Source organism: Mauremys reevesii, linkage group 9 (genome assembly GCF_016161935.1).
Source record: "Mauremys reevesii isolate NIE-2019 linkage group 9, ASM1616193v1, whole genome shotgun sequence".
Lineage (NCBI taxonomy): Eukaryota > Metazoa > Chordata > Testudines > Geoemydidae > Mauremys > Mauremys reevesii.
The window spans coordinates 17,288,439-17,301,406 of NC_052631.1; the positions used below are offsets into that span (position 1 = coordinate 17,288,439).

General features: G+C 43.5%; 1 protein-coding gene across 1 annotated transcript in view; it reads right to left on the reverse strand.

Annotated features, from left to right (window-relative positions):
- Window positions 1-12,968, reverse strand: part of SERPINI1 (serpin family I member 1) — a 73,900-nt gene that overhangs the window by 17,396 nt on the left and 43,536 nt on the right. The window contains exons 4-5 of the mRNA XM_039488137.1: window positions 11,761-11,955; window positions 10,083-10,287 (exon numbers count right to left, since the gene is read on the reverse strand). Coding sequence (XP_039344071.1) covers window positions 10,083-10,287; window positions 11,761-11,955 — 400 coding nt within the window. The remainder of the gene's footprint in view (window positions 1-10,082; window positions 10,288-11,760; window positions 11,956-12,968) is intronic.

The window sequence follows — 12,968 nt, forward strand, 5'->3', positions numbered from 1 at the left end:
GCTTTATTAAAAAAAATGTTGGGGTGCAGGGTCTGGCCAGGAGCTAGGGTGAGGAAGTGGGCTCAGGCTTGGGGTGTGGAGCGCTTACCTGGGGCAGCTTCTGTTTGGTGAGAGGCGTGCAGGTGGGGATGTGTGTGGGGGGTGCAGGAGTCAGGGCACGGGGTGTGTGGGGGGCCTGGATATGTGTGGGAGTGCAGGGGTCAGGACAGGGGGCTGGGTGTGTGTGTGTGTGTGTGTGTGTGTGTGTGTGTGTGTGTGTCTGTCTGTCTGTCTGTCTGTCTGTCTGGGATGTAGGAGTCAGGGCAGGGGGCTGGAGAGGTGTGAGGGGGTGAAGGGGGCTGGGGAGGTGGGCTGGGGTCGTGGGGGTGCTCATGGCAGGGGAGGTGTGAGGAGGTGCAGGGGGCTGAGGAGGTGGGCTGGGGTCGTGGGGGTGCTCATGGCAGAGGGCTGGAGGGGGTATGCCCCGATTCCAGCCCCTTCCCCAAGGCCTGCCCCTGCCTCTTCTCCTCCTCTTCCCCGGAGCCGTGAGTGTGCTGAGGTTCCGCTCTTCCCCCTCCCTCCTGCCGGCAAACAGCTGATCAGTGACAGGGAGAGTGGGAGGGGAGGGAACATAGCACCCTCCAGGGAAGAGGCAGGGGAGGACCTTGGCTGCCGGCAGAGCATGCCCTGCTGCAGCAGGAGCCGGCAGCATCAAGCTTCTGCCCCCACAGGAGAGAGCAGGGGCGGGAAGAGGAGAAGAGCGGGCCGGGGCCCCTTTGGACTGTGGGCCTGGTTCCATGGTGCTAGTGGCACCATGGTAAATCCAGTACTGTGCATTCAGACTGCAGTTCTTATTAAAATCTCTCTCATATACTCTTGACCCAGTGGAAAAAACTATTGTGCCAGTGTGCCATTTCTTGTAATAAAAATAACTAACAAGTCAGTCTTATTTCATATTAACAAACCATGTATAATACAACATATGTCAATCATCCAGCAGCATTGTGAGAAATGAGAGGGGCTGCACAGAATCCTGACCCAGCATAAAGCAATTGATGAAGTGTGGAGATGATCTAATGGAATGTCAGAGCATATGCAAAAACTGGAAGCTGAACAAAAAATAAAATAAAATAAAAAAAATAAAATCTAGAGATAAAGAAGAATGAAATGAAAAAGGTCAGCTGGATTTTCCCATTGTCAAGAAAAATCTAACAGAAGAAAATGGAAAACATGACTCATTCATGCAACAAAAATGTAGGCAGCAAAAAGTGACAACACAAGCCAAAGAGAATCAACAAAACTTCAGCTAAACAGACACTAATGTTCTTTACTAAGGCAGAATTTGTCTAAATGAAAAGATGATTTATGGGGGAGAGTACAGGAGCAGCTACAGCTTATTGGTGACAGCAAAAGAATTAAAGCACCATGCCCAAACAACCTACAGGAGGTTCATGGTGCTTGGAAGGAAAAGAGGAGATGCATTCCCCCTTAAGAGTTCATTGCTTTGGCAGGATACCAGAGGACCAGCAAGTGACTAATACAATGTCATTAGTTGGGAAAGTCCCCTCTAGTGCTCTAGCAAATTTCACTGCAGTCAGCTTGACATCTTTTGTCAGAACACTGCACACTCTTAATGAATAAAATGTAAAGGCATAGTGTACAGATGAACCAAAGGCAGCCAACATGGCTTCAGGAAGGGGAAAGTGTCCTTAACTAGTTTTGTTCTTTGAAAGGCTGCAGCACCCACTTTGGCCACGACAATGAACTGGGAGTTCACACAGAGTGGAATAAAGCCCCATGCACAGGGGCGGCTCTAGACACCAGCGCGCCAAGCAGGCGCTTGGGGCGGCCGTTTCCCGGGGGGCGGCATTTGGCTCCGGTGGAGCTCCCGCCGGCATGCCTGCGGCAGGTCCACCGGAGCCCGGGACGAGCGGACCTGCCGCAGGCATGACTGCGGCGGGTCCCGTCTTCCCGCGGCTCCGGTTGAGCTCCCGCACGCATGACTGCGGCAGGTCCGCTCGTCCCGGGCTCCGGTGGACCTGCCGCAGGCATGCCGGCAGGAGCTCCACCGGAGCCGCGGGAAGAGGGGACCCGCCGCGGGACCGGGGAAGGCGGCGCAGCGCTCCGCGCTGCTTGGGGCAGCCTACTTTCTAGAGCCGCCCCTGCCCATGCAGTCAGCCAACGCAAGGCCCTTCGAACAACTTTACACTACACTATGGGCCAAATCCTCAAGTCTTTATTCATTCAAAGCCCTCACTGACTTCACGGCTCTGAAATGGTGGGCCAGATTCTGCTCTCAGTTATGCCAGTGTAAATCTAGAGTTACTCCACTGACTTCAATGCAAACTTTTAGGAGGAACTGAATAGTGCTTGGCCTTCAATACAGGGATTAACTGGAGCAGATGGACTTGCATGGGCACCTTATATAAAGGTGAACGTGCTGAGGAATATTTATTGCCATGTTACAATTCAGATAAATTTCACAATTTAGAGCCCAAGCATGTCCCCTAATCTACATGCACAGGGGATGACATTATTTGGTATTAGGTTAGTTGGTTATACATGCATTATATAAAGCAATTGGCAATTTAAAAAAAAAAAAAGAGTAAGCATTACAATAAAGGTGCCTACTAATATCTCATACTGCCAGTGTCAAATCAGCTAGATGGTTCCCACCAGCAACAGGCTCTGACAGAGAATAAACATAACTATACACATCTGATGAACCTCAATACTGTTGGTTAACCATTAAGTGAGGAGGTAAGATGGTAGTGAGGATAATTGGTTTGAAAAACAACCTAGAGGTTGCAAACAAAAAACAACCCCCCCCCCCGCCCCAACAACTGCAAAGAGAAACTTCCAACTGTAGAGAGATTTCTAGGAGATATAAAAGGGATTTAAGTGGATTTAAGTCTCTGGACTACTAGACCGCAAATAACAGGCTTAGCAGATAAATGACAAATAATAAACTAGAAAAAAATAGAGAACGCAAACAGATACATGAAAAAATACTTTTGCATACTAAGCTTGGAAGAGATTTGGGAGTTATTTTTGAAAAATCTCTAAACCCCAAAACTGAATATGCTGCAGAAGCAAGGTCTGGGAGGATGGGAAGGAGGGTGGAAAAAAAGCAGAGTTTATCTGTTATATTACTAAAGAACTATATCAAATATTATATTGACAGTATATATGACATAGGCTGTATTCTCATTCAGACCTCGGACAGGCCAAATGTTGGGTGAGTGAAGTTCACCAGAAGGCCTGCAAGAGGGATCTCATCAGATGATCAGATTTGATCATCAGAAAAAATGTACATTCCTAGATATGAGATAACGTTACAAGTATTTCTTGAACTTCTGAAAACCAAGCTGGCCCTTTAAGAAAAGTGACACTAATCACACCCTGTTCAACTTTGCCATGTGTTGTTGAAAACTTATTCAGAATCAGCTGACTCAATTTAGATTCTGTAGATCTTTCTAATAGGATACCTTCTTTGCTTTTTTATGCGGTGAATTTACAATTAAAATATCACAATTGGCATCTGAATGAGCTCCCCTTGAAAGTAATGGGTCTGTTCACACCTCAGGGTCTTGGCAAACTCAGGGAGACATCATAGTATCAGTTACACTCAGGTCACATTTTCAAGGATTTCTTTGCAGCTGTAACAGCTAGCAATTTAAATCAATTCTGACGACAATGATGACTGTATTATTATTATTATTATTATTATAACTAAAGTTGACAGTCCAGAGAACAACTGAGCAGTCTGTTCAGCCCCAGCCCCCAGGCTAGTCCTTTGGGGCACCCCACACTTTGGGAATGCTGCATTACATGATATTCAACCATAAAGAAGTAATTTCCTCCATAATGTGCAGGCAGTATGTGGGTGCATCATGCAGAGCAGAAGAACTGCATATTTCCAGGAGATCTGAAAGTATCTATCTTCCAGTCTTATACTGGCAACTGGACAAAAGGAGATGTACTTTGGAGCTTCAAATTCTATAAACAGGGCAAATCAAATTTTCATACCCATCAGACAGAAGTCATAGTCACTGAAGAACTGCAGTTATTTGACAGCACTTGAAACTTAAGTGGAATCTGACAAAAAGAAAACCTACATCTTAAACCTAAATCTATTCTATCAACATCCTGAGACACCATAGGGAGAGTAATGCAAACAGCAAGTGAAAAACGGGACTCTTCTGCAATGACCAAAAACAAACAAACCCAAATACAAAAAAACCCCAAAAAAACAGACAAGAGATAGAAGAGAGACAGGAATATCTGAGCTTGAATAAAAGCTTGTTTGTATACAATACATTGGAAAAACTGTTACATGACCTCATGCTTCCATGAGGATGAAAAATGTCAATGATCTATTCCCTGAGAAAGCATTAACTTGTGAACCTGATCCACTTTCAAAGAACCCAATAATGTTTATTGCCATAACATCATAGGTTAAGAGGCGAGACGACTGGTCTGACTGTATAGTACATTCATCCAAAGGGGAACATCTACGTCTGCTTCACACTGGGGATTATAGTAGCTTTGATATATATGTATTCCCATGTTAATATCTCTTTGGAGACTTTTATAAAGAGAGCAGATGTTGGCAAGAGGCAAAGAAGCAGCACAACAAGGCTGAGGAGATAGTCAAGTATGAGAAAGAGTCGGGATGAGCATTAGGGCATGACTACACTTGCAGATGTAGGGCGCTGAGAGTTAAACCCGCCTTCGTAGAGTGCTGTAGGGAAAGTGCTGCAGTCTGTCCACACTGACAGCTTCAAGCGCATTGGTGTGGCCACATTTGTGTGGCCACATTTGTGGCACTTGCAGCGGCATTGGGAGTGGTGCATTATGGGCAGCTATCCCGCATGCAAGTGACTGCAACGTGCTTTTCAAATGGGGAGGGTGGGGTGGAGTGTGACAGGGAGTGTGTGTGCGCATGTGGGGGGAGAGAGTGTGGGTTTTTGGGGTGCTGAGAGTGTGTCAGCATGCTGTCTTGTAAATTCAGACCCCCCCTCTCCCTCCCCACCTCTCTCTCTCTCACTCAAAGCAAACAGTAAATGTTTGCTTTTCTCTGAGCTGATAAGCAGCCGGCTTTTCCGAAACCGAGCTTTGAAAGGGCATTTCCGCATTCCAAATTTCACAACAATGACAAGAATGGCCACTTGACTTAAGGGGATTATGGGACGTTTCTGGAGGCTGATCACAGCACAGTAACGCAACACCTTGTTCACACTAGCGCCATGGCATTCCAGCGGGTGCGCAGCAAACATTATTCCACTTGCCGAGGTGGAGTACCAGCAGCACTGCGGAGTCAAAGCACTCTACGTGCCTTGCCAGTGTGGACGGGGAGTGAGCTAGGGCACCCGGGCCTGCTTCATTGCACTATAACTCGCAAGTGTAGCCAAGGCCTTAGTGTGGCAGTCATATTTTTAATAGGTTTACCTGGTCTGTCTCTTCACTTCCTACCTAGAACTGTGGGCCTGATCCAGAGATCACTAAAGTAGATGACCATGTTTCTCTTTAGAGCAGGCACCGTATCATCTAGCAATAGCAAAACACAATATCTAAACTTCTCTGATATGATCCAGCTTTCCAATAAATGCCAGTTTTCAAAGAGTTATGGAAGATGAGCCCTGCATCAAGGATTAAAGTTATATAGCAGTGAGATTTAGAGGAGTCATTTATGTCCTTTGCAGAACAGAGTCCTTAGTTTAGAGTTTATGTAGAGAATTAATTAATACGATTCATCCAAAACCTTCTATGGTTCAGAAAGGACAGAAGAGAAAGGAGAGAGGGCCCAGTCCCACAAGATGCTGAGTGCCTCCTGTGAGGTGCTGAATTCCTACTGAACCAAATGGGAGTTGAGAGTACTTAGAATCAAACAGGAATGGGTCTACTTTTTGCTCATACAGCAAAAGGAATTGGAGCAAAAATGTAATTCAGCCAGAGGTTATCGTTTCAAAGTTACTTAGTTTGTGAGAGGAAGTTGAAAATCTAGGTTCTCAAACTAGTTCATAGCACATTGCTTTTTGCTCTGCATAAAAGTAAAGCAAATGCAAAAAAAAGAGGAACAGGTGCATTAGTTCAGATCACAGGTAAAATTCACACCTGCCTAGATGGCCAATATAAGCCTCAGCATCTGAAGCAGTGTTTTAGTCTCCTAGGGAGCCTAGGCTTCTATATGGTCAGTTAACATGGCTTCAGACATATTAGCCTGCATCTTAACAGGGCTTTTCAACGGTGTCAAAGCTAACTCATCTAAGCGAACATGACTGAAACAGTCTCCTTCCTCCTCATCTTTGTCCATCAGGACCAGGCCATAAGCATACTCTACCACAGCCATCATTCACAGCGGTAAGAACTGCTCTACCTCGAGTTCTGTACATCTCTATGATCATGTCACAAGAAGAACCAGAGCTAACAAATGCCAGAAATAGCAGAAGGGACAAGGAGAGAATGAGCAGGTGGGAAAAGCTCTCCCCCCCACTCCTGTTTTTAAGACATACCAACTGTGGCATGTGAAACTCTTTGACCAGTTTAAGACATATTTTAAAAAGGATGGCAAGTAAATAAAAATAAATGAAGGACAGTAATTTTAAAGTCCGGGCATAGTTAGACACTCCATAAGAAGAGCTGCTCAGACTGCGCTCTTGTTATTAGCCAGTAGTTCTCCCTTTGGTTCTCTTCCAATAAATTATGTTTGGGAGACATTTTTGTAAATTAGTTTCATGGTCTGTTTCACTTCTACGCAGAAGTGGATTAAAATGTTGATCACTTTAGCCCTGGTTAAGCTGGAAACAATGATTTGAAAATGAAAAATGAGAAAGTATAATTTAAACAATCCTGTACAATTCTCCCCTTTGCTATTAAGAGAAGTAATACAGAGTTTCATTTGCACACAGATAGAAATTGGAAAAGTTGTGATTAACTCTGCTGTGGCTAGTCATTCAGGCCCGATTACAAATGTATAAGTTTAAAAAATGTTCACTTTATAATTGGATACCGTCTTTCGGGGGCATAAAAATTTAATTTTATTCCACTGCTGCTTTCGATTTCTCAGTGGACAGAGTCTGCAGGCCATATTTCATAATGTGCCTTTTCAGTCAGAGGATAAAATATTTATGAAGTGTTTATTTAGTGCACTGATAAAATCCTGCAGATCACCTCTGAATCCTAATGGAAATCTAGCATGCTGGGAGTGCACAGTTAATCTCTGCAATTTAGTAAGGAAATTACTGTATCTCTATGTTGAATTTCAAGGCCACATTAGTTTTTTTAATAATCTGAAAAATACAGAAGGAGATTAATGGCACCCAATTTTATCCAGTTTGATTATCGTTAATTCATTAACATGTACAAAATGCTTTAAGGTGCTGGATGGAAGGTGCAAACTGAGGTTACATTGGGAGGAGAAGATCTGTATTTCCCAGCTGGTTGGGACAGGCTGCTCCATATCAAGGAGCATGAAGACTAGCAGAAGAGGAGCAGTTGGTTAGAGGAGGAGGAACAATAGGAGTGGGGAAATGCACATAACCCAGCAGGACTGGATTAAAGTCTATGCACTATAGGCGCATGCCTAGGATCCTGACTCCTGGAATCATGTGACATTAGAGAGTCATGTGTTCCCTGTAAGCTGCACGCTTGAGCAGCCGAGACGGAGAGATTTAAGTGCTGCAGACAGCCGGCAGCCATGTGTTCAGGTGCCCCTCCCCCCCCCCCCCCAATATTGCTCTATCCTGCAGCTGCCCCTGGGACCCTCCTGCTGGGTGCGCCGGACTTTCTTAAAGAGACAGTGCATTATTTCTGAGATTGCCCCGTCATTCTCCCCCTGCCCGTGCACCCCATTCTCTGCAGAGCAGGGGAGGGGAGACAACAGGGCTCAGATCAGAGCAGGAGAGCTTTCAGTGAGTGCCTTAAAGAGACAGCACAGGGTTTCTCTCAGACACTTCCCCAGCAGCCAGCGCGCGCGCGCACACACACACACACACACACAGTCTCTGTGTCACACTCACCTCCCAACACATACTTGTATTATTATTGTTACTTCTTGGTACTTCCTGCAATGCACAATATTCGCTGTCATTTTATTCTTTCAAAGTGTGTTATTTTAGTGTTTTGACTGGTCTATGCATTTCATAATTTTTATTTCTCTTACACTTAAAATTTAATTCTTTGAGTAGTGAATTCTAAAATGCCTAACCTGGCCTGGCTGGAGTAATTATCCTTATTTAACTTTTTAAAAATATATAATTATATCTAATTTTTTTGTTTCTACTTGTGACACTCAGTGCACATAACAAAATTTATTCCACACATTGATGGAAAAAAATTAGAGGAACATTGATAGTCTATGCTTTTTTTTTTTTTTTTTTTTTTTTTTTTAAGTTTCTAGCACTTATGGTTGCAAAGAAAAAAACTTGAAAAAAATGTGATAGAACTGTAACAGATGTAATGACACCTGCCTGAGTCTGCAGACAGCCTGGAACAGTAGTTCTGAGAGGGATGAACTGCCCCATGCATCTCAATGGGGGCATTGCTCTGGAGGGCCCTGCCAACACCACCCGAACTGAAGAACAGTGTAATGGGTCCAGCCCAAGTAGATACACCCTGGCTGCTGTGCAAGCCCCCTCCCACTCCCCAGTGCTTCTTCAGAGTGCAGGGGACGAGGGTGGTGGTGGAAGAAGTGGTTACCTGTGCTGCTCTCGGGGTGAAGGGAGGAGTTACCCTCCTGTCTGGGGGAGATGGAGACCCCAAGATAATTCTCTTGCCTTTCTGGGAGGGATTTCCCAGCCTCTGCCACTCCAAGTGGTGGTGGGATGGGGCATGGCTTGAGACAGGACCAGAATGGGGTGGTGTGATGTGCCCAGGGCCCTGGCTTGCCTTCATCTAGCCCTATAATTCTGGATTTGCTCCACAATCCATAGCATGCTCCCATGGCTGCAGGTATCTTCGTGAAAAGGACCTTCACATGGGTAACAAGGGTTTGGCTAAGAAAGTTTTATTTTAAACAAATAAAACTGTTATAAATTATCCCTCGGGTCATACGTACACCATTTCAATTAAATGTTACTGCAATAAAGAGCAGTAACTACCATTTTATGTCTTTGTTCAGCAACAACAGAATGGTGGCAAAGATAACAGTTCCTTAAAACCACTGGACCATAATACACTTCAGATGTCCTCTGCCACCATCTGTTCCCTGTTTTCAAACCATTCCTTTGCCACTTTTTTTTTTCCCCTCCAGTTGTTCAGTTTGTAGAGTGGCCTACAGAAGCCTTACACAAAACAATAAATGAGAAGCACAATTATATTCTTAGATATATAGATATAATGAAAGTTCAGCTAGTCTAAATTGAGAAATTAAGATGATTAAAGAGCATCTTTTCAAAAACTGCATACATCGCTGAGGGAAGTTCTTGCTATACACTGAAAAACTGTCAATGTCACCTAAGGATAACAGATGCAATAGCTTGATATAAAGTCCTCTGAAGTCAATAGAAGTCTTGCCATTGATTTTCAGCGGACTTTGCATCAGGCCCAAAGGGAAAACAAATGTGGAGGGATTCCTGTATGTTCCTGCGCTTATTACAGAATAACCTTGCATACTACAAACACTAAGGTTATGTAACTGCAAATACTTCCTTATCCAAAAGGTAACTGGCCAGGGTCACCACTGCAACAGATGGCTACAGAAAAGCCCGATGAGAGGTTTGTATCTGATGGAACGGATCTATCATTGCTCCAAGTAACCAGTGTAAATCAATCCTTAAAATCAGTGCTGACAGTAAGAAAGTTTTCAATTTGGATCAACTTACATCAAAATAAAATGGCCTCTTGGAGGTAATTTTAATGGGAAATCTCCAAGGATTCCCACCCTGTTCTCTCACTGCCTAGAAATTTTACATCTGTGTTCTAAAACCCACCCCCCTGCAAAGCACATGACAAATCTCAAGCCATCCTGAAAACAGAGAACACTGTTGTGATGATTAACAGCATTTGCTACTGCACCCATCCTTCTCTACTACCCTGTACAGTCATATGACGACACAGCAGGCAAAGCACATACAAATGTGTACTTGGAAATATATCCTCACCTTGGTAGATATACCTCCACTTTTTGTTTTTTCACAGAGTTAGCCCATTCCTCAATCAACTGGGCTTTGACCAATGGCTCCAGTGTGACTAGTGGAACTTCCTGTCTGGAAAGAACTATCATCATACTTATCTCATCGCCTTCGTATGGTATTTCCAGAACTTGATAGATACCTCCTGCTTCATTGGAGCCATCGCTGAACTCCCCTACAAAAAAGGAATATAATTCCATAATAAGCATTTCCGTTAAACTTTGTCGTTACTAAACGAACTGGGGGAAGATGCACGCTATGCAACACTAGTAATCTATCAGATGTAAATTAAATTAAACATAACAAATACGTACACTGTATTCAGAAGGCAGCAAAACAACAAACCTTAAATTACTAGCCTCATTTTAAGCTTTCCAAAGAGCCTAAGTAAATTGGCTCACTGACTCTCAATGAAACTTAAGCTCCCAAATGCCTAAATTATATTTTAAAATGAGGCTTAAGCCAGGCCTACGCTACAAATTTGTGCTGGCATAGTTATTTGGGTCAGGACGTGAAATGGTGGGATCCCTAACTAATATAATTATACTAGCAGACATCTGTAGCGTAGATGTAACTTAAAGGCGCTTTTGAAAATTTTAGTCTATAGTCTCTCAATACTTGATTCCTTGTGATGGTCAATTAAAGTTTGTAAAGTGTTTCTAAGATAATATATAGTATTTAAAAAAGTAGATCCCTCAAGTATATTAGAATACAATTCAGAAAAAAACCATGCCAGTTAGATTGAACGTGGATCTCAGCTTTTGATACCACTTATCACTTGACCAATCCTCCTCTATTACTTTAGTGTCATCATCAAAACAATTCAGCTATACACTGCTTACATTTACTTGTCTAGCATTTTCTCTCTCCAAGTGTAGTTACATCCTCATGTGGAAAAAAATAACTTACTTAACTTGCTCCCTGCTTGGTCTGCCAGAACCCAGATTTGTTACCCTTCTGGGCACCCCTTTTCTCTCACAGTCTGAGGTAGATATGTTTATAAGCATATGAAATTTATAATTTATGAAATAGGTATACAGAGCACAAGACAGGCACTTCTTATTTATTGCTTTAGATTTCTAAAATATAACGTAGACCAAAAAATTCAGTTTCCCTAAAGCCTAGTAACTTTCAGAGCTGCTTTTGAATAGGATAGAGATGACACCTTACACATCAGAACATGATGAAATCAAACTTCAAAATCAAACATTTCATAATTTAAGGATCTTTACTTTGTATATTTGACAAGTGACGTTGACAATTTGTGTTTTAACCATTATAAAGCTTAAACTTATTGACGCTCAATGTCTACCGTCATTAATTATTATTTACCCCATCATAATTTCCCGCAACTGAAAATTTAAATTGATAAAAAAGAAAAAAAATGCTTAAAAATAAGCTTCAATATTACCCGTTGAAGTTATAAAACAAAATAAAAGATGAATTCTGTCAAGGCAACATTTAACTGACCATGTGTGTGAAGAAATACCCAACAAGGGAATGCCAATCAGGTAACTGCATATAGTTGGGCAACCATATACAAACGTGTGCAGAATTGTGCACGACTGAATAAGTAGTGTCATATTATTGCTACAATGAGTTAGAGTTATCTGCACTAATTAAGTCAGCTGTCCAGGTCCCAGCTTACCATAATAAAATTCTCCCTGTTGGTACATCATTGGAATCTGCACTTCACTTTCATCATCTTTAGTGAAAGAGAAAGTCCTTGTGTTTTCAGGTCTGAATTGCGACTTCCAGTTTCCCTTGAAGTAGACTGCATTGACGAGGGCCAAATGAGTTAGAGCACTGAAATCCCTTGATGAGGCAAAATCTTTGATCATGTCTGTCAGATAGAAAGGAAAAGAAGGAGTGCTTCAAACCGCACGTAAAATTGAATATTCAATCAAAACTCATCCAGCTCGCAAAAGGCAAGAAAATAAAAAATAGCACTAACATAAAATTTCCATTTCAGATTTCCTCAGTAAATCCCAAATTAAATTTCCAGCATTTTCAAAACATAAATCACAGTGTTGGTATGTAAATCCTTCAAGTGGCTATCAGTCACTTGTTTCTAAGCATCACTTTTAAAATATAACCCACACTGAAACCTTGAGGAAACGTAGGTCAAATAAAGAAAGTTTCTCCTGGTGTTACAGTACAGTTCACTATTTCCCTCCCAGGGGATCAACTTTTATGGACTTGGGCTGTAATCTAAAGAAACACCTGAAGATGTGCTTAACTTTAAGAACATAAAGAGTCCCATGGAGTGGGGCCTTTAATAGCAATGACATCAAGAGCAGGCAGCACCATCACAAGGCATTTTAGTGTCTGGAGTGAGCAAGCATATTTGCACCCCCTACTGTTTCTTTCACCCCCATCCAGGGGTGAAAGTGAGCCGATACGGGCTGGTACCGTGTAGGCAGGGTCTGTGCTGGCAGGGCTGCTGACAGGGGAGGCAAAAGGGGCAGGGATGTTAAAGTGCTGCCACGGCAGTGCTTTAAGAAGGGTCCTTTGCTGCAGCAGTGCTTTAACATTGCTGCCCCCCCCCACACCTTGGCAGCCCTACCAGCAAGGCCACTGACCGGGGGGGGAGGGAGCGGCAGCAATGTTAAAGTGCTCCCATGGGCAGGTAGGGGGCAAAGAGAGCAGCTGCCCTGGGGCTGGCCCTTTAAATCACCACTGGAGCCCCAAGCAGCACAGGCCAGGTGGCATGGAAGGGCTGGCTGGGGGATGCTGACCCCCCCAGCCTTGCCCATTCCGCCTGAGGCTCTGCCCCTTCTGGGGGCCAGCCCCAGCCCCATACCGGTAAGTGTCTGTAGTTACTTTCACCCCTGCCCCCATCATTTTTTTGCCCCC